Source organism: Dendrobates tinctorius, unplaced genomic scaffold (assembly GCF_039654945.1).
Source record: "Dendrobates tinctorius isolate UK_male_01 unplaced genomic scaffold, ASM3965494v1 ptg000035l, whole genome shotgun sequence".
In the NCBI taxonomy this organism is placed as follows: domain Eukaryota; kingdom Metazoa; phylum Chordata; class Amphibia; order Anura; family Dendrobatidae; genus Dendrobates; species Dendrobates tinctorius.
This window is the reverse complement of record NW_027361703.1, coordinates 311032-338618: the sequence shown is the minus strand read 5'-3', so window position 1 is coordinate 338618 and position 27587 is coordinate 311032. Positions and strand designations below refer to the sequence as shown.

Below are 27587 nucleotides of genomic sequence, written 5' to 3'. Positions count from 1 at the left end.
ACAATTACAGGGATACCAAATATGTCTTTGCCATTTGCCAATTTGAGAAATTATTTTTAAAGATGTGTTTAAAGAAAGTGAAGAATGAGTAGGAAGTAGGGGGACATCTCAATCAGAAGAGATGGGACAGTTGGGATCTATGGTAGAGAGAGTGAGAGTAAGAAAAGTGTCCCCATAAACAATCACTTTAATGCACAAAATAAACATTTTTAAAAATAATAAAAAGATGTCTTGCCTTTTGGTCAACGAGTAATCTGTGAGCTGCCTCAATGTCTGGGGCCATGAAACGATCCTTAATCCATGGCCTACAAGATGACAGGGACAATTATTGATCATTAACCAATATAACATGCAGGCCTTCAAAACATAGACTGTGAAATACTGTTTGTCTTTACCTGACAACAGAGCGAACAAGGTCATACACTTTCTCCAATGGAGTTGTGGTTTTAAGAGGGCGTAGAAATTCAATCCCCTGGCAGGCTGCAAGAAGTTCAATAGCCAGCACTGAAAGAAAACAAAATGTTATTCATAGTTTGCACAAAAAATATTAATGAATATGAAGTTCTTCAAGAAAAAAAGGTTTTGCACAAAATTTCATCCAGAAAAAAAAATATTTTAGAAATAATAGAATATTCATGTACTTGAAATTGCTTTTAAAATATATGGTCTTCATATTTTTTTCTGAACATAATAGATAATATCAGATACATATGAATTTCTACTACATAAAAATGCTGATTCCCTTAAATACATATTAGGTAGATCTGTACAAGACAGTTTAACATAGTCCAACATAGCAATGAACATAGTACTTTTTCCTATCTAGAAAAAAGGAAGTTCAAAAATGGAATGAATAAAAAGGCAACTCCCTTAGAAATATATGGACCTACATAGAAAACGGAGTATGACGCCATGGAGTCAATAACAATAATTAATGTCAAAAAGTATTCGCTCTTTATTAATACAGGTGCATAAAAAGTGTACATTACATAATACAATTATATGATCAGATGTCGAATATGACACTACAAAGAGAAGGGGATGGATGTACCGCACATGTATGGTAAATGCAATAGTGCAAAAAATGAGTTTTCAAAACCCCAAGAAAATGCATGAAAACTAGTACCCACGCAAAAAAGTCTCACACTTAAACATCTAGTGTTACTGTCGGAATAAAGTGCATAGCACAAGGCATGGGGAATTCATGCAAATACTTTACAATAAAGTGCTGTGTGCAAAAAAAGCATGGGGGATTTTGCAGAAAAGTAATCATGCTTACCCATAAAGAAAGTGCATGTGCGTAACGTCCAGCCCCTACGCACGTTTCGCGCTAGGCTTCATCGGGGGGCATGTCTGTACAAGAGTAGAAAATGACCTGTTCCTACTAATCAGATATGTTTTAGAATTCCTAAATTATGACGCAAAAATGTATCTTTTTAAAATTATAAGCTAATAAAAAAATAATAAACAAGCATGTTTTAAGTTCACAAGTATATCAAGTATGACATTGTTTTTCCTTTTTATTTTTAACAGCAGTCATAATGGTGGAAATGTAAAACATTTGTTTTATAGTATGGGATATTACTGATGCAGTAATACCAAATATATGTCTTTTTCCCCATAACAATGCATATTTAATGGTAAAGTAAAAATGTTTATTTACACATTTTTTATAATATTTATTAGTCCTACAAGGTTACATGATCATGCAATCTTTCCAATATCTACATCAGGCTTGAGGAACTTCCGGCCTGCGGACCAATGTCCCTGTTTTCAGCCTCCGGGCAGATTCCCGAGGACCACAATGCTTGAGTTGCTGACCCCATTTTGACGACCAGCCCTTTAATACCTCCCTGGATTGTGAGTACGCAAACGCAATGAATACCAGCGTCAGGACGTTCTTTGCAGGGGAGTTAGCACTCTGCGCTCCCATACTAGCATTGAAGGTAGAAGTTGCAGTATCTTCTATGTAAGAAATACAACAGTCTGTGTATTTTTTGTGATGTATTTACACCATTACCGGTGTCTCCTATGTGATAAGGACTTTATATATTAAAAAAAATACAAAACACCAGTCCCTGTGTCTCCTATGTGAGATATATATATATATATATATATATATATATATATATATATATATATATATATATATATATATACACACACACATACATACACACACACACACACATATACACACACACACACACACACAAGCCTCGTTTTCTCCTATGTGATGTGTAGGCAGCAGTATCAGTGTGTCCTATATGATGTATAAACGGCGGTCTCAGTGTCTCCATTGTGATGTATGTACAACATGCAGCAACTCCTATGTGATGTATATACATCAGTCTAAGTGTGTCTTATGTCATCTATATACAGTAGTCTTCGTATAACCTATGTGATATATGTACATCACACTATGAGATATATATACACATCAGTCTCAGTGCATCTTGTGTGAGGTATATACAGCATTCTCAGTGTCTCCTATATGATGTGTGTACAGCAGTCTCGGTGTATCCCATGTAACATATATTCCCCAATCTCATTGTTTCCTATGTTATGTATTTACATCAGCTTTGGTATCTCCTATGTGATGTATATACATAAGACTCTTCAAATTCTCTAGGCTTTTCAGTCACAGCCGTCTTAGGTCAAATGCCACCACAATATAGAATGGAACCCTTCTCGTGCACCCAGTAACTGAGAGTGCAAAAAAGCCATTACTTGACTTGCAGTCAAATGCCAACCATTGTAGAGGGAGTCTGGCAGTCAAACACCACTGGGCTCATGTGCTGTTTGCATGAGCAAAGTCCATTATTTGCTCTAAATATATGACGTTATGATTGTGCAGCGTAAATTGTTCCCATGATGTAAAAATGAAGTCATGGTGGACTAAAGGGATGAATTTTTTTTTTAGAATACCTTTTTGTTAGAAGGTACTCTGATAAAATCCTGATAACACTGTGTCTCACTGCAATCAGTTGTATTTCATGTGGGAATCCAGCAGTAGGTACAGTATGCCATTTATCTACAGCAACACCATAGAGAAAATTAAAGCATAGGCCAGGTTCACATTGCGTTCATGGCACTGCGCTGACCTGATCCATTACATAGCAGCACTAGCGCTATGTAACGGATGCATTAACACCGCCACTGCCCGCAATGGAAGTAGCGCATCATAACGCATGTCAAAATCGGCATGATGCGCTACTTCACGACGGACCCTCGAACACTGCAGACCGCGTTCGGGGGTCCGTCATGAAGTAGCACATCATGCTGATTTTGACATGCGTTATGATACGCTACTTCCATTGCGGGCAATGGCGGCATTAACACATCCGTTACATAGCGTTAGTGCCGCTATGTAACGGATCACGTCAGCACAGTGCCATGAACGCAATGTGAACCTGGCCTTACACAGATCCAGTTGGAAAAAATGGTCTGTCCATGTTTGGTTCTCCAGAGCTAGAAACTTTTTGTGGCACGCTACACTCATTAAAGAATAGAAGTTAAATTCTCAACTTTTAGTAATATGAAATGTCATTGTGTAATGAAGATAGTTTGGAGAATATATTAAGTACACAGGTTTAGTTCCTACCATGTTCCACATTTTCAATGACTCTTAGAGCTTTCCTTGCTGCCCAGCCTCCCATAGATACATGGTCTTCAGTGGCAGCGCTTGTGGAGAGTGAGTCCACTGAGGATGGGTGGCACAAAACTTTATTTTCAGAAACTTGGGGACAAATTGAGAATAAAAAAAAATACATTTAAGATTAAATTTATTAAAACAAAAGTGGTTAAAAAAGTTATTCAAGATGGATCTTTAGAAGCTTTCCCAATGATCACACAAAGGTTAGGAATTTATCAAACTCTTACCAAGGGCAGCAGCTGTACAATGGGCAATCATAAAGCCGGAGTTCAACCCCCCCTCGGTGACTAAAAATGCTGGTAGCTCACTAAGGGAGGGATTGCAGAGTCTCTCAATCCTCCTCTCACTAATTGATGCAAGCTCATGGACCCCAATAGCAAGATAGTCCAGGGCCTGCAAATGACAGTAAATTCTTGAGTTGACAAAATCTTTGAGATGAAAAACATCTGCCAAAACATTACAATAAAAATAATCTGAAAAAAAAAAAAATAAATAAAAGAGTACCTTTGCAGGATATTCACCATGAAAGTTTCCACCTGAAATGGTTTCACCTCTTTCCGCAAAAACCATCTTAAAAGTAGTTAAGGTCTCTTTTCACAAAAAAAATTAAAAAAAAGTTTATGCTGCAGCTATAAATTAAAGGGGTTTTCCCCATGTGGACAACCCATTCCACAGGTGGAATATGTATGTAAGGGGGTGATATATAATGTTCTTCTTGCTTCCCTTCCTCTAATTGTCATTGATTTGTTAATGTTTACATATTGCTAATATTGATAATGTATATGTTGAATGCTTGCGGTACTAATACATATGAAGTATTACCGCTCAGTTTACTGGTACTGCCACATTTGTATATGTGTTACCATGCTTTTGAGACTGTGTTTTTTAATGTTATTGTATATATATTGCAAAGTAATGTACATTGATATTTATGTATAGTTTAGGGTAAGTCAGTGCATCCTTTTTGGGGGACATTAGAGGAGGGCACTTTAGTAGATAGTTCTTATACATAGAATAAGTGTAGTTCTGTTGTGGGCCACTAAATGGGGGCATACTAGTGGGCTTTATAGGTATAGCTGATTGGATGTTTAAAGAGGGTTAATTGTAGGAGGGGCTGCTGGGTAGTATGAGAGATGTTTGTAGGAAGTTAACTCAGATGGGGCCAGGGTGCCCTAGTGTCCACATGGGCTATAGGCCCAGACAGCTTGGCAGCCACGCAATGTTAAAGTACTGCAGCCCACATTACCCACAGCCACTGTGAGACATAGCAATGGGCCAGAACAGGAAAAAAGTGGTGACTTATCGCCTGGGCAGATGCTTTTAGGGCAGGAGTCGGTTGGACTAAGGAGATGACGGAAGTTGGAGCTTCGAGGAGATCAGTACAGATTGGCCGGATGCTTTACCAGAGGCCACCAAACCTGGTGACTGATTATTTCGAGTCTGGGGCGAAAAAGGCAGAAGGAATTGTCAGCATGGTGAGGTCAGGCCAAGAAGGAACTGGGGAGCTGTCTAGAACGGTTCAGTCTGGGCGTGTACTTCACAGAAGCGACAGCCAGAAAGGGAAAGATGAGGAAACAAGTAAATGTCATGATGTACCAACTGTGGATGTAATGTGTGAAGTATTCAGTAAAGAAAAGGTTAAAGTTAACTTGGACTGTCTCCATTGCTGGTGGGTCACCTGGAAGAGGGACCGTTGTCCTCTGGTAAGTGCCCAGAGGAAGCTGAACTTGGAGATGCAGGTATGCTGAAGAAAAGAGTACAGTTTTCTGAAGGGGAAGGACTGGACATAGATGTTGCAGTAACTCAGGTCAAGACTACAGTCCTGTCCCTCCCTTACATGTACATGATAGCTGACAATCCATTGCTTGCGAGCCCCACTGTGTAGCTGTGCCTGTCACCACTCCATCAGGTGAGCGTAACCAACCCTTACCCACTGTCCCTCCATAGGGTATCACCGGATTGTGTGCTCTGTTGCCCACATCTAGATGTATTCAAAATGGGCTTCATAGACACACATAATGGAGGTATTGAAGTCCTTTATCAGGTCTCCGCCTGTCATGGAGACCATTGCATCATCGAAAGGGAGGCAATGGACATCTAAATCGGTGCACTACAGGATCGCACAATTTTATTGTCGCTGTCAAATATTGAGAGCAGTATTTAAGTGCTTACATGAAAGTGATCAGAGTTAGCTCAGATCCATGCTGTTATGGGAAGGTGCAACCTGTCTTACCTAAGTGACATCAGCGCTAGTCACCGAGGATGCCCAGAGACCCCGCCTGACCTGAGGTGAACTCTGCAACGTGGGAAAATGTCCAGAAACTTTCTGACACTACAGAGTTCATGTCCGTTCAGGCGGGGAGGCTGCGCACCTTTTCATTCATGCCTCATTGGTTTACAGCTGGGCCGGTAGCATTAGCACCGCTTCTGATTGTAAACTATTTAACCCTTTGAGATGGATTGCGCCGTGGGACATGACTGTATGGCGGACAGGTACGGGGTATTGTTTGTGTTCTATTTTTTACAGGAGAACGATAGCATTGCTTGGATTGGGAGTTTAATAAAGATGGGAAACCTGTGTGTTTAATTATTTCATTAAAAGACTTTATTCTTAATGTGTTTGTGGTTTTAACCGTTTCATGCTATTGTATTAATATTGGATAGGTGTCTTATTGACACCTCTGCATTATTAACCGGGCTTAATGTCACCTTACAATAGCAAGGTGACATTAACCCCTTATTACCCCATATGCCACCCGCTACAGGGCAATGGGAAGAGAGAGGCTAAGTGCCAGATTTGGCGCATCTTACAGCGCCTTTTCTGGAGTGGCTGGAGGCAGATTTTTTAGCCGGGGGGGGCAAAAACAATGGTCCCTTTCTAGGCTATTAATATATGCCTTCAGTCACTGGCTTTCCCACTATGGCGAAGAAGATTGTGCGGAAGCCCAAGCAATTTTTTTCCGTGATTATATTCTTTCATTTAACACCTACAGATCCAAAATTTTACACACATACACTAACATTAGTAGTCAGGGATATTTATAAATCGAAATGATATGCAATGGTTTACTGTATGTAAACCATGTGTCATATCCTGTTGGCTTCTGCAATTATTTTACAGAACCTGACATACCTATTCTATGTGTATAAATGATATTCTATCTTTTCTATTTTAACCTGTCAGTGTGATTTGATTTTACTGTGTAGCCACATATGAATTGCCGGCTTTTCAGAGGACACCGGTGCGTAAAAATCAGACAGCACTCGCATAGAGTGAGTGCTGTCCGATTTTTCCCTCACACCCATTGACTTGCATTGGCGAGTCTCGTCCGAGAATCGCTGCAATACACAGCATGCTGCATTTTTTTCTCAGTCCGATTTCGGCTGAGAAAAAAAACTCGCAACTGAGATGTCATCACCTATTAAATAAAATTGGTCCGAGGGCAATCAGATTTTTTATCGGATTGCACGAGTCCATATTTCTCGCAAGTGAGTATCAACCTCAAAAGCCATCCTCTGTGCTTGTAATGCAGAACACAGCGTTTTGGATGCAGCGCAAATACCCTGCATCCAAAACACTGCTATTCCTGATCGTGGACACATACCCTTAAGGAGACTATTGAAGCCAGAAAAAGTAAAAAAAAAAAAAAAATGTTTTTAAAAAAATATATAAATTACGCCCTTTTTGCCCCATTCAAAATACATTTAAAAAAAAAAAAAAAAAAAAAAAAAAAATTAAAAATATACACATATTTGGTATCGTTGCATTCAGAATCGCCTGATCTACCAAGATCAGAATTACGTTTTTTGGGTCGATGCAGAATTTAAATGAAATGCAATAACAAGCGATTAAAACATCATATCTATCCCAAAAGTGGCATCAATAAAAATGTCAGCTCAGCACGCAAAAGATAAGCCCTCACCCAGCCACAGATTCCAAAAAAAAGGAGCTTTTTTTTTTTTTATTACAAATTTTGGAATTTTTTTTTCATTACATAAATAAAAAAAGAATCTAAACATGCTTGGAATCTGTGAACTCGTAATGACCTGGAGAATCATAATGGCAGGTCAGTTTTATCATTTACTGAACATGGTTAGAAAAAAAAAAAAAAAAAAAAAAAAAAAAAAAACAGTTGTGGGATTGCACTTTGCTTTGCAATTTCACAACACTTGGAATTTTTTTTCCCATTTTTCAGTACACTGTATGGTAAAATCAATGGTGTTGTTCAAAAGTACAACTTATCCCAGAAAAAAAAAAAAAAAAAAAAAAAATCATCAAGTCCTTACACGGCCATATTGACGGAAAAATAAAACAGTTGTTGTGGCTCTGGAAAGAAGGGAAGCAAAAATAAACTCAAAAATGGAAAATCCTGAAATCATGAAGGGGTTAATCAGTCATCAAGTGTCTTTAACAGACGCAGATGGAGAGGTGCTCCTCTCATTGGCTGTTAACTTACACACACTGACCAGAAATGCATAATTAATCCCACCCATAGACTCCCCTGTTACGTAATCGTGGGGCGCCGATGGGTTGTCATGACAGCCAGGATCTACTGATGACCCCCATGCCTGTCATTGTGAATCTACCTAGGAGATCATCATTTCTGCTATACATAGCCATGCCAAAGCTCTGCTGTGCACAGCACAAACTATTGGACTATTGCAGCTTCAAGTCTCCTAAGAAGACCATTGAGCAAAAATTGAGAAAAAAAAGTTTAAAAAAAAAAATACAAAAGTTCAGCCTCCTTTTGCCCCATTGAAAAAAAAAAAAAATTTTTTATATATATATATATATATATATATATATATATATATATATATATATATATATATATATATAAAAAACACACATATTTCTTATCGCTGAGTTCAGAAATGCCAGATCTAGTTAAACTGATTTGTAAATGGTGTAATCAGAAAAAAAAAAAAAAATCAAGATGTCAGAATTAATTTTTTTTTGGCTGCTGCAACATTACAATAAAAGGTGATCAAAACAGTGCATTCACCCTAAAGGCTCATTCACACGTCAGTATTTTGCATCAGTGTTTGTATGCCAAAGCCAGGAATGGAACCGAGAAAAAAAATATAATTGAAAGACTGACTCCTGTTCCTTATTTTGGAGACATTCCTGGTTTTGGCATACAAATACTGATGAAATACAGATCAAAAATACTGATGTGTGAAAGAGGCCTTATTGACAGCGTTCACTTGGACTGCTGCCTGAATTGAATCCCCGACCTGCGCATCTGCACGAACACTGCAGGGGCCGAATACACACACAGTGTCAATGCGTACAAATGTCAGCCATCTCATCCCTCCTATATACAGTGGCTGCCCATTATTGTATGGTCTGCTCTGCTGCAAACAGAAGAGAGGGATGAGAACTTGCCCGCACTGACACTGCATGCCCACTCATTGTGATCTGCATGCCCACTCATTGTGATCTTGCAGTGTCAGTGCGAGCATTCTCCTCTCCTAGCTGAAGCTGCAGCCTGCTACTTTGTGATCCTGTGAGCTGTAAGTAGAGATGGAGGCATGCCTGCGCAGTTTTATGATACATCACTGCCACAATGCAATCTTTGCACAGTGGCTCAGTGGTTAGCACTGGGAGCCTGGGTTCAAATCCCACCAAGGACAACATCAGCAAGGAGTTTGTATGTTCTTACCGTGTTTGTGTGGGTTTTCTCTGGTTTCCTCCCACACTTCAAAGACATACTGATAGGGAATCTAGTGTAGTGAAACCTCCACCAGGGGGAGCTGGTGAGGGAAGAAAGGTTACACACTACGGGTAGCTACACTGAGCAACCTCACAGGTGTCACAGGTAACGAGAGAGAATGGTCAGACGAACCGAGTCAGAAACTATCAGGAGCAGAAGCAGCAGCAATGCACGTAGTCAAAATACCAAGCCAAGGGTCAGAAAGCCAAAAATGAGCACGGGGTCCAAAAATTTGAGGCGAAATACATGGTCGGTGTACAAGCCAGGGAATCAAATGCCAGAGAGGGAACGTAGCAGCAGAGACGAATACCAAGAGACGGTTCAGAGATCAGTCCGGGTCATACATGTGGATACAAGTCAAAGGCAGGAGGATCACCAAGGTACAAGGGTCAGCGGCTCTAAAATGGAAGCTTGAGCTATCATTAACACTGGTCAGCAGGCTGTGACAGACTGAAATAGCCCAGCTAGCTCCAGAACGAGGCTGAGGAGATTAACCCCCGCATGACCAGTCCAGAGTGAAGACAGCAGAAAATACACTCTGGACTGGACCATGACATCTAGATTGTGAGCCCCAATGGGGACAGTGATGATAAGGTCTGTAAAGCGCTGTGGAATTAATGGCCCAATAAATCATACAGCATGCATAGAAGGATACCGGGTTATCTGTTGCACTGTTAATTTCTGTTGAAATTATGTTCTTAACAAAGTCAATCGTGTCATTCGCCACACCGTGCACCTAGAAATACAGCATTATTCATTACAAGTAACTATTCAGCATTTCACAGTAAAGCCAAGTGTGTGAGGGTTTTGGAACTTTGCTTTCTTTATGTAATTTGTAATTATGTTACAGTGTATACAAAATCTCCATGAAAAATACCTGCTTAAAAAACACTCCAAAAACCCAACAACAAAAAAAAGCCCCAGCCTATTGCTACCAGGGAGGTACTTCCTTTTCTTGCTGCCTACTCTTCTCCAGTCTTTGGTTCTCCTTTTCCTGTACTGACACCGATGCTTCTGTTATTGCCGACATAGAGATGAATTATGTTGGTTCTTACTAAATCTTACATTTTATCTTAATGTTGAAATGTAAATGAAAAAAAGCAATATAAATTCCAAATATTCTTTAAATCACTATTGTCACACACACTGCTTTCCTTTCACTTGTTGGCAATTTTCGTACCTGTGGGCAGCAACGTAGTGTATAAGCGTCTTGGACCCTGTCACAAAATCTGTGACTTTCTGAAAGTTAAGGTATCAATTTTAACGTGGTGTTTGAAATAAATAAATATACAACAATACACACAATGGACACAGATTACATGTCTATAGCCATGCAATAATTACCATAACTTTAGAAGTTATTAGAGTGTTATTATGAACTTCATAGGAAACTTTGATTTACACTGTATACTGCAATACCGTGTTAATGCAATACATAGACTAAGTGATAAGATGATTGCAGGTTCAAGTGGGACTAAAAGAAAAATATGCTCAAAGGTCATTTTTACCATACAATGAACGCAATAAAAGCAAAACAAAAAAAACACCAGCAGAATTGTATTTTTCAACATTTCATCCCACTTGGATTTTCTCCCTGATTTTTCCATACACTGTAAGGTAAAATGAATTCAAAAATACAACTCATCCCACAAAATAAAAAGCAAGCCCTAACATGGCTATGTTAATGGAAAAAATAGAAACGTTATATAGATGAGAAAAAAACAAAAGCCCAAAAATAAGTGCAAGGACCCATTGGCGAGAAACTGCCAGCGTTTTCCATGCATCTTTTAACTTTTGAATAAAATGAAGATGTTTTAGGGAACGGTGAGTGCCATTTTCCTTCTACTTTTGAAGTATGTCTATATATTATACTGTATACTATTTACAAAAAGTACACGACAATCAGCTATAACAGCATCGTCACTAGTAGGCTAAGTGAATAGTATTCATTATCTTGCGACATTGACACCTACCAAGGGGGTTTGGTAAATTAGATAACAAGTCAACAGGCAGTTTTGTGTGTTGGAAGCAGCACAGTTAGGGTACCGTTACACTAAGCGATGCACCAGTGATCCCAACAATGATATGGATCGCTGGTGCATCGCTAAGTGGTCGCTAGTGAGCTGCCACACAGGCAGATCTCACCAGCGACATAGCAGGGGTCGGGGGTCGCTACTAAGGCTGGTTTCACATTTGCGTTAAAACAACGCTGCGCCCTGCGTCGTTAAGCCCCGCCCCGAGCCGGCTCCCTGCCCACCCCATCCGGGATCACCGCCTACTTTCGCATTTGCACGCATGCGATCGGCGCACCCTATCTTTAGCATAGGGTGCGCAGATCATGCGCTGCCAGTGTGAAAGTAGCGTGCTGCGCACTTTTGACGGTGCGCCGTGCGCGCCGAAATGCAGCATGTTGCATTTCGGCGCGCACGGCGCACCGTCAAAAGTGCGCAGCACGCTACTTTCACACTGGCAGCGCATGATCTGCGCACCCTATGCTAAAGATAGGGTGCGCCGATCGCATGCGTGCAAATGCGAAAGTAGGCGGTGATCCCGGATGGGGTGGGCAGGGAGCCGGCTCGGGGCGGGGCTTAACGACGCAGGGCGCAGCGTTGTTTTAACGCAAATGTGAAACCAGCCTTACCTGTCAGACGCGGCGATCCTGACGTCCTCCCGCCCACGTCCACGCGCTGCTTGTCGGCGCCACAGGAAGCGCCCGACGAGAAATAGTCCAGGACGTTCTCGCACGATCAGCGATGAGCAGCGGTCAGAGGTAAGTATCAGACATAGCGATATCGCTAGCAATATCGCTGCTACGTCACAAAAACCAGTGACGTTACAGCGATATTGCTAGCGATATCGCTATGTGTAACGGGGGCTTTAGGCCGGGATCACACATGTGAGGAATACAGCCGAGTCTTGCATGTTAATACCCGGCACTGCCCCCGGCACTCAGGAGCGGAGCCTGTGACTGCATGTATTGCTATGCGGCCGCATGCTACGATCCGAGTGCCGGCGGCAGTGCCAGGTATTAACATGCGAGACTTGGCTGTATTCCTCACATGTGTGATCCCGGCCTTATGCAAGTATAGAGATCTGAGCGACTTTAACAAGGGCCAGTGCAATCATGGCAGTGGTATTCTCTAATTTCAGTGACTGTTTTACTAAGATAATACCAAACTGCAAAAATTGTTCAGAAATGCTTCAATGAGTTGAATGTGTTGACTTGTCCTCGTCATTCCCCAGATCTCAATCTGATAAAGCATTTGTGGGATGTCGGAAACTCAATGGAAGCCTCAGCCTCTAATTTACAATACCCAAAAGATCTACTGCCAACTCCTTAGTGCCATATAACACAGGACACCAACAGAGGTCTTGGGGAATCCATACCTCAACGATCAGTGCAGTTTTGCTGACCGCAGGGGAACCTTCACAATATTAAAAAAGTGGTCTTAATTGGAAAATCATTGAGGCTATGTAGAACTCAGGCTGGTAAAACATTGAAAATGTGTGTATTAACAGGCCCCCAATGCACTTACAGACTGATTGGCACATGGTTTCTAAATAGATTTCATGACTGGCACATCGTATCTGAACAAAAAAGCTATAATTTTTGTTGGAGAACAAAAACCTATACAGCCATACCATGATTCCCATATGTAAAAATAAAACAAGATTACAGGCTGCCTTTAATGATGAAGCTGATTAGTGTGAACATTGCAGATACATCTGTTACTTAAAGGGAACCTGTTATGCTGAAAATAGTATCTGATATGGAGGCAGGATGTTATAAAGCAGGAGCAGATCAATTTGATGTATTATATGATTTTGTTGGAAAAGTTTGGGTAAAAATTGTATTTTATTCTTTTATTCATGGAAATACCTGGTGGTGGTATGCATACAAGCCCAGTGGGCGGTCCTACTCAGTGACAGTCTACCCTGTATGTGTGTGCATGCAGAAATAGCTGCCAATCACTGATTAGGACCGCCCACTGGACTCAATGCATACCCTGACCAGGTGTTTCCATATATATTACAAGTTATACTGAATCTTTCTGCCCTAGATGTCATTCTGCCCAGCTTCTCCTCCTCTATGCCATACTGTTCACAGATCGGACTGCATGCACAACATGACAGCTTCCTTTTGAGCCCATTTTTAAATTATTTTATAAATTACTTGTACAAAAACACCATTTTAAAGTACCAGCTATCTCTGAAGGATGGTGATCCGAATCTAAAAGTGATCTAAATCGAAAAGCTACCTCCACCTGTCCAGGGTGAGGCCTCAGTCTGTGAATGTCTAAAAGAGAAAACACTCATTAATATAATGGTTTGTTCCCAGCTTGTACTTCAGATCAGTAGTATATAATAATAACCAACCCGAATCGAATGCCCTAGTAGTCCCCTTTAAGACTTCCAATGTAAGGGAGGCAATTATATCTGCTTGCTTGGCGATTGCAAGTGCTCTCTCTACAGCTTCACAGCCTAAAGATGTAATCATCTGCGTACCATTGATCAGAGCTAGACCCTGCAAATAAAAGGTATACTGTGAAAAGTTACAGGACATCAATAGATAGTGTAATTTAATAAACTTTTTTTGGCATGTATTTGGTTGGAAGTTGTCAGGAGTATTCTGGTTGGAACAACTTATCACCTATGGGTACGATAGGGACCACTGGGACCCTCATCAATCATCAGATTGGCACACCATCACCATTAGAATGGACCAGTAGTGCACATGGCTGACTGCTGCTCAATTCATTCTCTATATCAGGGTTCCCCAACTCCAGTCCTCAAGGCCCACCAACAGGTCATGTTTTCAGGATTTCCCTTGTATTGTACAGGTGATGCAATTATCACCTGGGCAATACTAAGGAAATCCTGAAAACATGACTTGTTGGTGGGCCTTGAGGACTGGAGTTGGGGAACACTGCCGGGGAAAGTCGAATACAATGCTCCAACAGTCCTATAGAGATTGAATGGAGGGGAAGTTGAACATGCACACTGTCGCTCGATTCGAATGGGAATAAAAGAGCCCCATTCTGTCAATAGGAGGGGTCCCAGATGTCAGACCCACACAGGTCTAAAAGTTATCATCTATCCTGTGAATAACTTTTCCTAACAGGCATACCCCTACAAGATGTAATCATGACATCAGAATTTGCTTCTTTTTTTGTTACACAGACAGTTTTTCTTCCTAATCAGAAAGAAAACTAGAACAGAAAAAATCCTACTACTTAAAGGGTTGGTTTCAGAAAAGAAATTTATCCAGAGTACTTCCAGGATACTTCCCTGTTGATCTAAGAAACTGGAGGGGTTAATATACTTATTTGAAAGTCTAGGCTCCTTCTTACTACTTTATGTTGTTTAGCATTCACTGTTTAAATAAAGCCCAAAATTAATTTATATACTACTAAACATTGTCTGATGCCTGTTGCTTCCCTAGCAAACAGTAAAGGACCAATGACCACCCCAGTCTCCATTCTAGACCACACAGTCTACCTTACTATACTGTAGACTGCACTGGGCAATGCCCTATTATTCCTCCTTCTTGTTTTCCAGTCTTCCAACTTGTGATTCAACGAGGCTCAGTTCACATCTTGTTTCTCAAGATTTGCAGAACATGCTGGGAGTATGCTCTGATTTTTACTGTGGCATGCTGATGGGCCCCTCATGCTTCCAGCGTATGGCAGTGGTGTGGTTTTGGCATACACTGAGATGGTATGTATCAGCATTTCTTTCACCAAAAATGTAGCCTACCTACAGTTGGGAACTTTATTAAAACAACAAAAATCACATCTCCAGGTATATATTTTTACAGATGTAGTCTGTATGTATACCACTGTATGACCTATAGTGGCAGAGGTAGCGGACAGACTCCCTGTGTATACACAGGACATTATCAACCTATAAAAAATCCGTTGCCAACCGGATAAAACTTCTCAGGCTAGAATCTTAAACCAAACACCTTAAAAATGCACATAACTCCTGGTGCCATAAGGTATAGTACCAGTCAATTATATATCTCCTAAAATGCATTTATGTGTGCTATGAAAGCAAATAAGCCACAAAAAAATAGATAGGGGTATATCAATACTAATGATTTTATTGCATATATAAATTTAAATAGACAGTGACAAGTATTAAAGTGAGGTAGATGAAAAATAGCAGCTAAAAAATATCGACACGGTCAGACAAGTTGGTAATTATGATGCCGGACAGAAAGAAAGCATCTCACCGGCCAAGACTGCACAATGCCAGGGGAATAGTGATAGGGATCATAAGCCCAGTAATAGAAGGTGCTGGTTAGCATAAATAGCAAATACAAAGGATTACTAATGCGGAATAATAAAGATAGCCAAAGAGAGTCTCTGGTAAATCAGGGAAAAATCTTAATGCTAGTCTGATAAAAGTCCTGAAAGCAAAGAAATGTCCAATCTAGATGTTAGGTAATTCCTAAGATGTCTGATTAAATTACAGGGCTATACTGATCCATGCAAGGCGTCGGATTTATATATATCAAAAAGCGGAAGTTTGAAAATAAATGCCTTGCAACATGCTCCTGGTAGTGTGTAGGGGTGTCCAGGAGACGCGCTGAAGCTCCAACGCGCATTTCACCGTCCTCGGTTTCGTCAGGAGGTATTTATTTTCAAACTTCCGCTTTTTGATATATATAAATCCAACACCTTGCATGGATCAGTATAGCCTTGTAATTTAATCAGACATCTTAGGAATTACCTTACATCTAGATTGGAAATTTCCTTGCTTTCAGGACTTATCAGACTAACATTAGGATTTGTCCCTGATTTACCACTGAGACTAAAGCCCCTGTCGCACACAGCGATCTCGCTAGCGAGATCGCTGCTGAGTCACAAGTTTTGTGACGCAACAGCGATCTCACCAGCGAGATCGCTGTGTGTGACACTTATCAGAGACTGGCCCCCCTGCCAGGTATCGCTGATTGTGCTCGAATGGCCTGGACATTTTTTTGATCGTTGGTCTCCTGCTGGCCAGCATGCATCGCTGCGTGTGGCAGGTGGGAGACCAGCGATCAGCGAGCTGGAGCTGGTAGCCAAGGTAAACATCGGGTTTCTAAGCGCCACGCGGCGCTTAGAAACCCGATGTGTATGTTAGATACCAGCGCGCTGGTGCAGGGAGCTGGTAACCAAGGTAAACATCGGGTTTCTAAGCACCGCGCGGCGCTTAGAAAACCGATGTTTACCTTGGTTACCAGCTCCCTGCACCAGCGCGCTGGTATCTTAACATACACTGCAGGTAACTAAGCGACATGCGTCGCTTGTTGCCCGCGTGTCGCTGTCCTGATCGCTGCTGAGATCTGCCTGTTTGGCAGCTCACCAGCGATCATGTAGCGACACACCAGCGATCCTGACAAGTTCATATCATTGTTGGGATCACTGGTGAGTCGCTATGTGTGACGGGGCCCTTACTTTGGCTATCTTTATTATTCCGCATTAGTAATCCTTTGTATTTGCTATTTATGCTAACCAGCACCTTCTGTTGTGAGTTCATTTTCTGGTCCACCAGTTGTGAGTTCTCCTGTCAGGCTCCCTCTGGTGGTAACAGGAGGTAATGAGGCTGATTTAATCAGTAGAGATCTGCCACCTGATAATGAGGATGACGATTGGACCTCAGGAATCTCAGACTGGATTTAAGACAGCCGACTCCCTATTCTGGTGCTGGTGACTCCTTCTGGCTTGTCAGGTCTTGGTTTTCAGCTCTGTTCCAGTCATCTAAAGCTAAGTTTTTCTGCTAATGTTCACACTTGATTTTGTTGGTCTATTCAGTTTTTTGTGTGGTCAGCCAGCCCCGGCTGGGGCTGTGCTGAATTTCCACTCTTATTTACCTGTATTTGACAATTTGCTTTTTGTCCCTTATTAGATTGGCCTCTTTTTACTCTGTCTCAGAATATTTCAGAGTGCTGATATAGTGGGAGAAGTCTAGTGACTTCAGGGTTAATTTTGCTATCAGAAGTGTTGGACATTATTTTTATAGGGTTTTTTGCAGATTGCAGACAGTGTCTTTCTTTTCCTATCCTTTCTAGTTAGTTTGGGCCCCATCATTTGCTCAGCCTATTTTCCTGCCTGTGTTTGTGCTTTCATCTTGTTTCACCGTCAATACATGTGTGGGGGCTTTCTTTCCTTTGGGGTCTGCTCTGGGGCAGTTAGTTTTCCCCTTTTCTTGCTTCAGGCTTATGTAGTTCTCCGGCTGTGACGAAGCGTCTAGGATCATCGTAGGTACGCTCCACGGCTGCTGCTAGTTGTGTGGTTAGGATCAAGAATCTGCAATCTGCATAGTTACCAACCTCTCTGGTTTTCTGTGACTTAGCTTGTTTTGTTTTTTTCTCCTCGGTGACCCATTCATAACAACCTTCTATTACTGGGCTTATGATCCCTATCACTATTCCCCTGGCATTGTGCAGTCTTGGCCGGTGAGATGCTTTCTTTCTATCTGGCATCATAATTACCAACTTGTCTGACCGTGCCGATATATTTTAGCTGCCATTTTTCATCTACCTCACTTTAATACTTGTCACTGTCTATTTAAATTTATATATGCAATAAAATCATTAGTATTGATATACACCTCTATTTTTGTGGCTTATTTGCTTTCATAGCACACATAAATGCATTTTAGTAGATATATAGTTGACTGGTACTATACCTTATGACACCAGGAGTTATGTGCATTTTTAAGGTGCTTGGTTTAACAGTATAAACACATTGTAGTATATACGAAGATTGTGTCTGAAGAGGTAAGAGCATGGGCAAACGGGTCAGTGAGGAAAACCAAAAAATCATGCTGCTTTGTTAAAGTGTTCACATTTTGCCTATGTTAAACATTTTTCTTAAAGTAATATGAAAAAATTCCAATTGGATTAGAATTGAAAAAAAAGACAGCAATTCAGACATAGATTTTTGGGATTTGTTATTATGACGTTCACTTTGGGGTAAAATCACCTAATAACTTATGAATGTAATAGTTTTTAAATTATTGAAAAGTATTCTCTGTTCAAATTACACTATATTGATGACCTGTCCAAGGGGAAGTTATCAATAAGAGACCAGAGGGGGTCTGACACCTGGGACCCCCCACTTCTAGTAGCTCCAAGGTCAGCCAGATACGTCATCAATATCATATGACTGGAGAACCGCTTTAAAAAATATATGAAAAGTTTGACTTCGGTCTCATATCCTGAGAGCCATCACTTTTTTTTTCTGTTAATGGAGTTGTATAGGCTTTGATTTTTGCAGGACAAGCTGAAATTTTTATCGATAGGATTTTGAGATCAATACATCTTTATAATCTTTTTATTCTAATTTTTTTTCCAGAGGTGAACTGACCAAAAAACAGGGATAATGCCATTTTGATCTTTTTTTATGTTTTGATGCTCACTGTATAGGATAAATATTTTTGATATTTTACTAGAGTTTAGACAAATACATATTTGGCAATTCCAAATATTTTTTTTCTTTTTTTCTTAGATTTTGCTATTTGCATTTCAGGAAAAGTAAGTGATTTAAACTTTCATATATCTTTGAAAAGTACAGTATATATTTCTTTTTTTTACATTTTTTAATAGTCTCCTTAGGTAACATGACTGTTCAATCGTATATATAATACACTTCAGTACTGTAGTATATATAAAGAGAGGACTAGTGTATAAGACACCAATAAGTCCACAATAATTAAATATATTAGGCGTATATAAGACTGGTGAAGTGAAAAAATAACTTTATTACATATATAAAGTGCACAGAAAACTATTAATAACACATAAAACAGCGGAAAACAAAGGGGAGAAGATTTGTCCACCTGACAGGGGTCCATGTTATAATAAATATGGACACAAAAACAATCTCCCAAATAGCCAGAAAATATGGACTAAATATACCGTAATACAATATTGGAGGTAGTTGCTAAAATGTGTATTCTCAAAAAGTACTGTAGTATTGCAATCTTTTGCATAATTACTGATCTCTGTTTTTACACTTATCATACCCAGAGACTGGTCTCCAGGGGGTACAGACATGACAGACAGTAGCCCCATGACACCCCGCGTGCACAACCCAGGCAATTGTCACCAAAGGGTAAGTCCAGTATCTAGCTTCTTAAATGCCGTAGTCACGATTGACAGATTAATCTGTTGCAACAGCAGTTTTTCTTGGGTGACTTCTGTATAACACAATCAGCACTTCTACTATATGGAGCGGGATCAGCTCCTGAGCCTGCCCCATACATGCAGTGCGCGCATCTGCTGTCCCCATGTATGGTGAATATCACCAAAGAGTAAACAGATTTTAACAAAAACCTTACAAAATGTGTCATTTAGAGGATTTTTCTATGTTACTTCACTAAAAACTTAATATACAAAAATAATTTACCTCTTTTGGTTTCAAAGACACTGGCTTTAATCCATGAGCTTCAAGAACCTGAGTACAAAAAAATATGATTTCATAAAATAAGTAATTATATTGTTTACTGCAATATTAACTGTTTCTAAATGTGGTATAAAAAAGAAATTACATTTTTACATCTTGCACCCAATAAAACAAATAAATATGCACATATGCTATTGTTATACAGTTTCTGCTTCATTAGAATAGTTTAAGTAACTCAGGCCCATCATAGCTGTGTGTCATCTGATCATTTCTTACATATTTAGCATCAGCCCAGCCACTTTTTGGTGACCACATCTTTCCTTCTCCAATTAAGCCCAAAGCAAGATGAGAAAGAGGGGCAAGATCTCCACTGGCTCCAACCGTGCCTTTCTCAGGGATGTATGGCAAGCAGCATGCTGGAAGGATAAAATAGATATTCAGCAAGAATAGTGCTAAAACATGTTGGACTATAGTGGATCTGAAATGTATGCACTCTAGTAAATAGGAGATAACTCCTCTGCATTCAATTGATTAATTATTAATATGATTACAAATATAGAGAAAAATTCCTAAGAAACCTCCAATCGTAGTTGAAGTTGTCACAATGCACCCCATTTATCACTTTAAAAGATAAAATGCAGTAGCCTCAAAGATACAGGCTTACCATTAAATGCTTCAATCACTTGTTGAAGTGTCTCTAGAGAAATACCACTATATCCTTTTGCTAAGACATTGATCCTCAAAGCCAAAAGCATACGTGTGCGGTCAGGACTTAGGGGCTTTCCAACGCCTGTTGATACAACAAAAATCATAAAATTACCTTAAAATCCAGTCTAACATCAATTTTATAAAAATAAATTAAACCATTACCTGCTGAATGGGAACGAACAAGGTTGACTTGAAGATCCCTAAGTGGGAAGAAAAATATTCTTCATGTATATACAGACCAGTCAACATTTTATTATTCAGCAACAATGAGTTGTTTCTCCCTTATTGGGATGGTCCAGCACAAAAACATGAGTTTATTACTTTTCAGAAAGGCTCAGCCTGATTAAAAAGAATTACATTTAAATTAAATAAAAAAAAAATATATATATATATATAAAATCACATCTCTCCATGTCTCTATTGACTTTACTGTCTCCCTAAACACACAGGAAATGGCAACGAGTAGCCACTCACTAGCCAGTCACTAGCCACATCAATGAGCAACCTCAGTAAATGGTTGGCTGAAGAGCAATTCCCGTGTGTTGAGATGGACTAAGAAACAGACAAATGTGGACCCAAGGAATTATAGGAGGCAAGCATTGCTTCTTTTGATTTTTTTATTTACCCCATTCTTTGTTAAAAGAATAAAAAGAACAACCTCTGCACAACCTGTTTATACTTTTGGCACAACAGAGAGTTTGGGCGTTTATGCCTGAACATTATTTATTTCACTTTTCTATTGCCATATTCCACATTTTTATGTTTTTGATGACATAGTGATATGAGGGTATTTTTTCAGGATAAGTTGTATTTTTGTAAGAGGGTGAACTGTGATAACATCAGGAGAGCATTAGGACCCTGCTGCTGCACGTCTTTGTTATATTTATATGTATTGTTATTGTAGGTTTTAAACTGTTTATACTCAGTGTGCCATCACAGGGGATCCCATAATACCACCTCATCCGATTTACACCTGTTTTCTCAGCACATGGTTTGATGTTTTGGACAGGTAAATTTATTCCAACCTTCAGTGTAAAACACTCAAAGCAGGAACTTTGGGATTGGCACATTGATTTCATCTCTGGCTGAGTGAGTGTAATCACAACAAAGGAATTTCAGTCTGTTTTCTTTGATACTAAATCCCACTCTGACTGTCATTTTAGTAAAGACAGTATTGCTATTTCTGCCTCCATTTCGGTTTGTGACCCACTGGACCTTATTCGGACCTCTGGTCTTTAGATTTGTCAGGGGCACCATTTCATGATTTTAAACTTTTATTATCTCTTAAAGGGAACATGTCACCCCCTCCAGGCATTTTTAAGTAAAAGAGCCACCTTGTGCAGCACTAATGCTGCATTCTCTCAAGGTGGCTCTTTTATTTAGCGTCCCTTCCACCGCCGAAATAGTCGGTTTTAAAATTGGTCAGACATACCTGATATTTGTCAGGGGGGCAGGGCTTTCCCCCCTGGACACATAGCCTCACATACGTCAGTCATGTCCAGCTTTTGAATTTGGTGCCGCCTCCTCAGCGTTCATTTCTTTTTCTCGCACCTGCGCTGTAATATTCTTTCAGTGGTGCAGCAGGACCTGTGATGACGTCAGCACCATGTGACCAGTAGGGGCGAAGCTCAGCAAGCAGTGGTGCCAGCAGGATCTGTGATGACGTCAGCACCATGTAACCAGTAGGGGTGGAGCTAAGCAGGGCAGCGGTGCAGCAGGCATGAGAAAAAGAAATGAACGCTGAGGAGGCGGCGCCAAATTCAAAAGCTGGACATGACTGACGTATGTGAGGCGTCTGTGTCCAGGGGCAAAAGCCCTGTCCCCCTGACAAATATCAGGTATGGCTGACCAATTTTAAAAATGATTATTTTGGCGGTGGAAGGGACGCTAAATAAAAGAGTCACCTTGACAGAATGCAGCATTAGTGCTGCACAAGGTGGCTCTTTTACTTAAAAACGCCTGCGGGGGGTGACAGGTTCCCTTTAATTTTTATGGAATAAAAACAAAACATCAATTCTTCCAGTGTTATTTTGTACTTTAAATCATACGCTATTTGCTGTGCTTCACAAATAAAATGTTAATTTTATTCTATGGGACAGTACGAATAAGGCGACAGTACATTTGTACAGTTTTATTTATGCTTTATTAATCATTTGTTTTGGGTCACCATATTCTGAGAGCCATAGGTATTAAAATTTTTCATGAATATATTTAATTTTGCACAAGAAATTACTTTTTAAAAAAGTTTTTTTGCTCACCATATACTGATACCCATAACTATTTTATTTTTTCCATAGATGTAGCAGTATGAGAGTTCACTTTTTTGCATGATAAGCTATCGTTTTTATTGTTATGATTTTTGAGTAAATAACATGTTTCTGATCACTTCATTTTTTGGTATCAGGCATGAGCGAAAACATTAAATCTGTAATTATTTTTACATTTTATTTTCTGCGGAGTTCACTGTGCAGTATAATTGACATGTTAACTTTATTCTGTGTGGTGATATACTGTAACTACATTAACATCCAACTTATATTTTTTTATACTAGCTTGGCCCGTGAGAAATTTTCACACATTGGTCATTGGGGGAGCAGGCAATTTTAGAAAAAGTACGCTGGTCAAATGTAAATGTATTTCATGAGCTGATGAACACAGACAGGTTTTTATATATTAACACAACTATCCCAAATACTCAAGTACTATGGGAAATAAGAAGAGATCCCAAAAATAAGATCAGAATACTTTATTAATGAATAGATTAAGATAGTATGTTAAAAATAGTAAAAAGCAAAATACTATCCAAGGGACACCAAGCGGAAAACATACCAATAAAGTAGTATATAGTAGATACAAGGAAATTACACATATAGAGAACACTGAAAAAATCACCTAATACATTATTAAATGGCTACCAATCAAGTAAATGTGGATATGCTACACATAAGTCATATGCTATTATTATGGACACAGAATAACAAGTCAAATAAATACACTATACATATTACCCAAGTGCACTATACTCCAAACATCACACTTGCCAATACGCTTTAATGTGATGTAGCAAAATCGCCATATCAATAGCATCTAACTGCAATCCAATCTAATAAACAGTGCCTCTTATAAATAAACAAATAATATTTATCCAGTGAAGATAGTGTATCCGCTCGGCGTCCCCTCACCCTGACGTGCGTTTCACCACCAGCGTCTTCTGGGGGCGTGTCAGGGTGAGGGGTACCTGAATATTTATAAGGCGCACAGCCTATCAGTGTGAAGGGGAGAAGGACGGTGTCAACACTCTGTGGCGCATGACGCATTTGCCCGCCTCTCAGCTGACCTACTTCCCCAGGCAACGCTAAATGACACTCAAGCTGTGATGTCTGCGTGTCAGTGTGTGAGCGTCCCAGGAAGTTATCAGAGACTCCTTCTAGCCTATCAGGCCCTTCCCAGGGAAGATTATGATTGGATTAACACATATACAGTATAGTGATAAAGTGGAGAATGTTAAAAGTGTTTCACAAGAAATTAATCTTAGCCAATAAAAAAATCTAATTTATTAATGCTTTATTAAAAAGGAGCATATACAGTATATGTTCCTGGCCAAAAAAAACAATAAATATGAATAGTGGCATTTGTTTGCAGACGGTCCTGTGTACAAATACAAGGCCACATATAAGAGGCACAGGGCTTTAAATTAGGTGGGAAGAGGGAAAGGAAAACATGCACATGAATATTTTCCCTTTTTGCTTTCCGCTATTTGTGCCCCTATCTGACTGCGGAGGTAGGCACTCCAATAAAGCAAGCAAAGTTATAAGTTCACCAGCATCAGTTCAAACAGCTGATCAACGAAGATCCCGGGTGTCGCACCCCCATTGATTAGACATTGATGAGCTGTCCTAAGGATGGGTCATCAATGATAAAGTTCCGGGCAACCCCTTTAATATAGGAGACTGCCACTTTTGCATGCAAAGAGGTTTATCATAATGCTGGCATATATATCACTTACTTCAGCTGGCCGACGGGTATTACAGTGCGAGCAAACTTCCCAAATCCTGTAGTAATTCCATATACCACTGGAATAAATGTTATATCAAACATATGAGACAAGACACGGCAATAACTTACACTTGCCCAGTAAGTCACAAACCCAGCCAAGTACCTTTTTTTTCTCTTACAATGTTTTCTATGAGAAGCCTGGACTGCGTCACTCTATGCTCAGCCTCTGGGGTGAGCTTGCAAAATTACAAACGGGGAAAAAAAAATCATTAGCTTTAATTACAAAACTGCTGATAAAAAATAATAAAAACACCTCCCTCCCACTCATACCCTACGTCAACATAAAGGAGCCATCCACTTCTGGGAAAATGGACCTCAAACACTGTAAAATATCTAAAATGACAATCAGTGCAGGCAAGTACTCAATCTCCCATGGTCCAGCGCCGACTTCTAGCCACCACTCCGGTCTAGGGGATTTGGCTGCAGTCAATCACCGAGTTTAGCGCTATGCCAGGGTAGATGGCACAAGCCACTTAGCGCAGTGAATGGCTACAGCAATGGTGAAAGCTGTTGCTAATATGGCACTGTTGCTGCCAAAACACTGAGTTCAGAAAAGTGGCTGGACGCTGGCACTGGGACTGGTGAGTACAGGCTCTGTTATTTTAGGCATTTTAGAGCGTTTGGGGTCCACTTTCCTGTAAGTGGAAAACTGCTTATCTTTTTTAAAGGTTCATCCCCTGTTCATATTAGTGTTCTAGTTAGCAATTATATGCGTCACGTATTATTTTTCCTTTCCATGAATCATAATAATATCTGATTTATTACAAAAATAAACAAGTAAGAAAAATAACATTCTCTAATTGTACATGGGAAACTGCTATATATTTTGCTTACTTATTACACATAGCTTGTTTCAGAGTAGATTTGGGTTTCATATATAGTTCTAAATTAAAATTATGATATATTAAATGGGTTATTATTGCTTGATAACAAATGATATAGATGACACAAGCCGTTGAGCTCAGTGATTGGCTGCAGGGCTGCCGATGAGACATCACTACTGCAGCTAGTCAACACAGAAGGGATAGCAGCAGAAATGTATTGCTGGACCTAGGAAGGGTAATTAAAGATCAGGGGGGTTTTAACGGAGCCTATGGGCAAATGCTTATTGTAAGGGTACGAGCGCTTTCATTGGTAGCTTATTTAAACTGAATAGGAAATTTACCTTTATTTTATAGAGTCCTTTTCCTAGGTTAAGCAAATCCTCTGTTGTAAGACTCTCTCCGTCTATTTCAATATACTGCATAGAAGGACTGTTAGTGTCATAAAATGGAAATAGAAGCAGACTCATCCATTGTTGTACGACGCGTAAAAGGATAAATTAGAATACCAGATACACAAACTCATTTGAAAGGAGAAATAGTTATATTGTATACAGTATATTGTATTAAATAGAACATGCAACACAATAAAGTAGCATGACATCAGATGAATGTATTTTTCAGATTACTGCTGATCACCTGTCTGAGTCCCATGCAGCAATGCAAATACACGTGACTTAAATGCATTACATCCCAACTATCAAGAATAGCTTTGTGCAAGATATTTGGAAAAATACTCCCATAGACAGAGAAATTACAAAACACAATTGTAGTATTGAAACAACTAACAGATTCATAAATACAGATTGGAAGGAGAAATAATTATAAGGTAAATATTACTAGTTGGTTCCAAAACGCACAATCCCTAGTGCTCTGGCATCATCACATGGCCCAGGATGGCCGCGTCAGGTCAGCAACCTGCATGGACGCCGCACCATGTGAATATGCAATGGTGGAATCCCCATGTAATGGTACTAAATAGTTAATGCAAGGTAATCTATTCACAGCTGATGCACTATGAGCTGGCGCTATGTGATCCACTGCTAGTCAGCTGTTCTGCGTATCACAGCTGATAGGTTGCTGTTTGTAATATAAACCATTTCTGAAGAAGCACTGGATGCGAAACGCGTGTAAAAGGGTATATTTGGTAAATATTTGTCCCCACTTATTTATTTATCTGTTATCTATTTAGGGTATGTGCACACGTTGCGGATTCTGCTGCGGATTTTTCCGTGCGGATTTCGCTAAATCCGCAAGTAAAATGACCTGCGTTTTACCTGCGGATTTAGTGCAGATTTGTGCGGATTTCCCCTGCGTTTTTACACCTGCGGATTTCTATAATGGAAGAGGTGTAAAAACGCTGCGGATTCCGCACAAAGAATTGACATGCTGCAGAAAATAAACTGCAGCAAATCTGCGCAGAAGTTTCTACAGAATGTGCACAGTGGATATGGTTTTCCATAAGGTTACATGGTACTGTACACCACATGGAAAACTCCTGCAGATCCGCAGGGCCAAATCCGCTGTGGATCCGCAGCCAAATCCGCAATGAGTGCACACACCCTTATGGTTTGATTGTACTGCTGGATCTGTTACATTTCACTGCTCCAGGATCTCGGCACTTGCCTCTTTTATGTCAGGAGCAGTGATCTGTGCCTTGTTACCTGGGTCTATGGACGCACTGTCACTTTACTTGCAGATGCATCCATTGTTGTGGTATCACTACTTGTAGTGACTAGTAGAGTTGAGCGACTTTTGGTTTTTTAGGGTCGCGTTTCGTTTCGTGAAACCCGACTTTTCCAAAAGTCGGGTCGAGCAAGATCGTCCGATTATAGGGAAAAGTCGGGGTCGTACCGAAACACGAAACCCAATGTAAGTCAATGGGGAATAAAAGTCGGCAGTGAGAGGAGGACAGGAAACACACCAACAGTGCCCATTTGAATGCCAAAAGCATCAATTCTTCTTACTTAAGCTTGTCAACCTTAATTAACTTCATAATACAAGTTACGCACTGAAAAATGGGGGTTATTTGGCTACAGTTGTGGGGGGGAGGGCTGGCTCCAGGTTTTCATGTGCCCTGGGCGAAAGAGCGCCCCTTTAACACATACCACAACTCATCATGCTCCGATACGGCAGAGAAATAGCGGTATAGTACAATGAAAAATACTTCACTTTTTACATCTCATGACGAGGCCCATCTATTTCTCCATACAGAATCATTGGTCCCATATAA

At 40.0% G+C, this 27587-nt stretch overlaps 1 protein-coding gene across 1 annotated transcript in view; it reads right to left on the bottom strand.

Moving 5' to 3' along the window:
* Positions 1-27587, bottom strand: part of HAL (histidine ammonia-lyase) — a 189588-nt gene that overhangs the window by 46206 nt on the left and 115795 nt on the right. Inside the window, exons 5-20 of the mRNA XM_073573192.1 lie at positions 25699-25773; positions 24637-24709; positions 24484-24550; positions 20640-20677; positions 20434-20559; positions 20046-20185; positions 19773-19820; positions 13750-13897; positions 13574-13669; positions 10553-10611; positions 10028-10108; positions 4160-4225; positions 3883-4048; positions 3605-3739; positions 396-504; positions 236-305 (exon numbers count right to left, since the gene is read on the bottom strand). Coding sequence (XP_073429293.1) covers positions 236-305; positions 396-504; positions 3605-3739; positions 3883-4048; positions 4160-4225; positions 10028-10108; positions 10553-10611; positions 13574-13669; positions 13750-13897; positions 19773-19820; positions 20046-20185; positions 20434-20559; positions 20640-20677; positions 24484-24550; positions 24637-24709; positions 25699-25773 — 1497 coding nt within the window. The remainder of the gene's footprint in view (positions 1-235; positions 306-395; positions 505-3604; positions 3740-3882; positions 4049-4159; positions 4226-10027; positions 10109-10552; positions 10612-13573; positions 13670-13749; positions 13898-19772; positions 19821-20045; positions 20186-20433; positions 20560-20639; positions 20678-24483; positions 24551-24636; positions 24710-25698; positions 25774-27587) is intronic.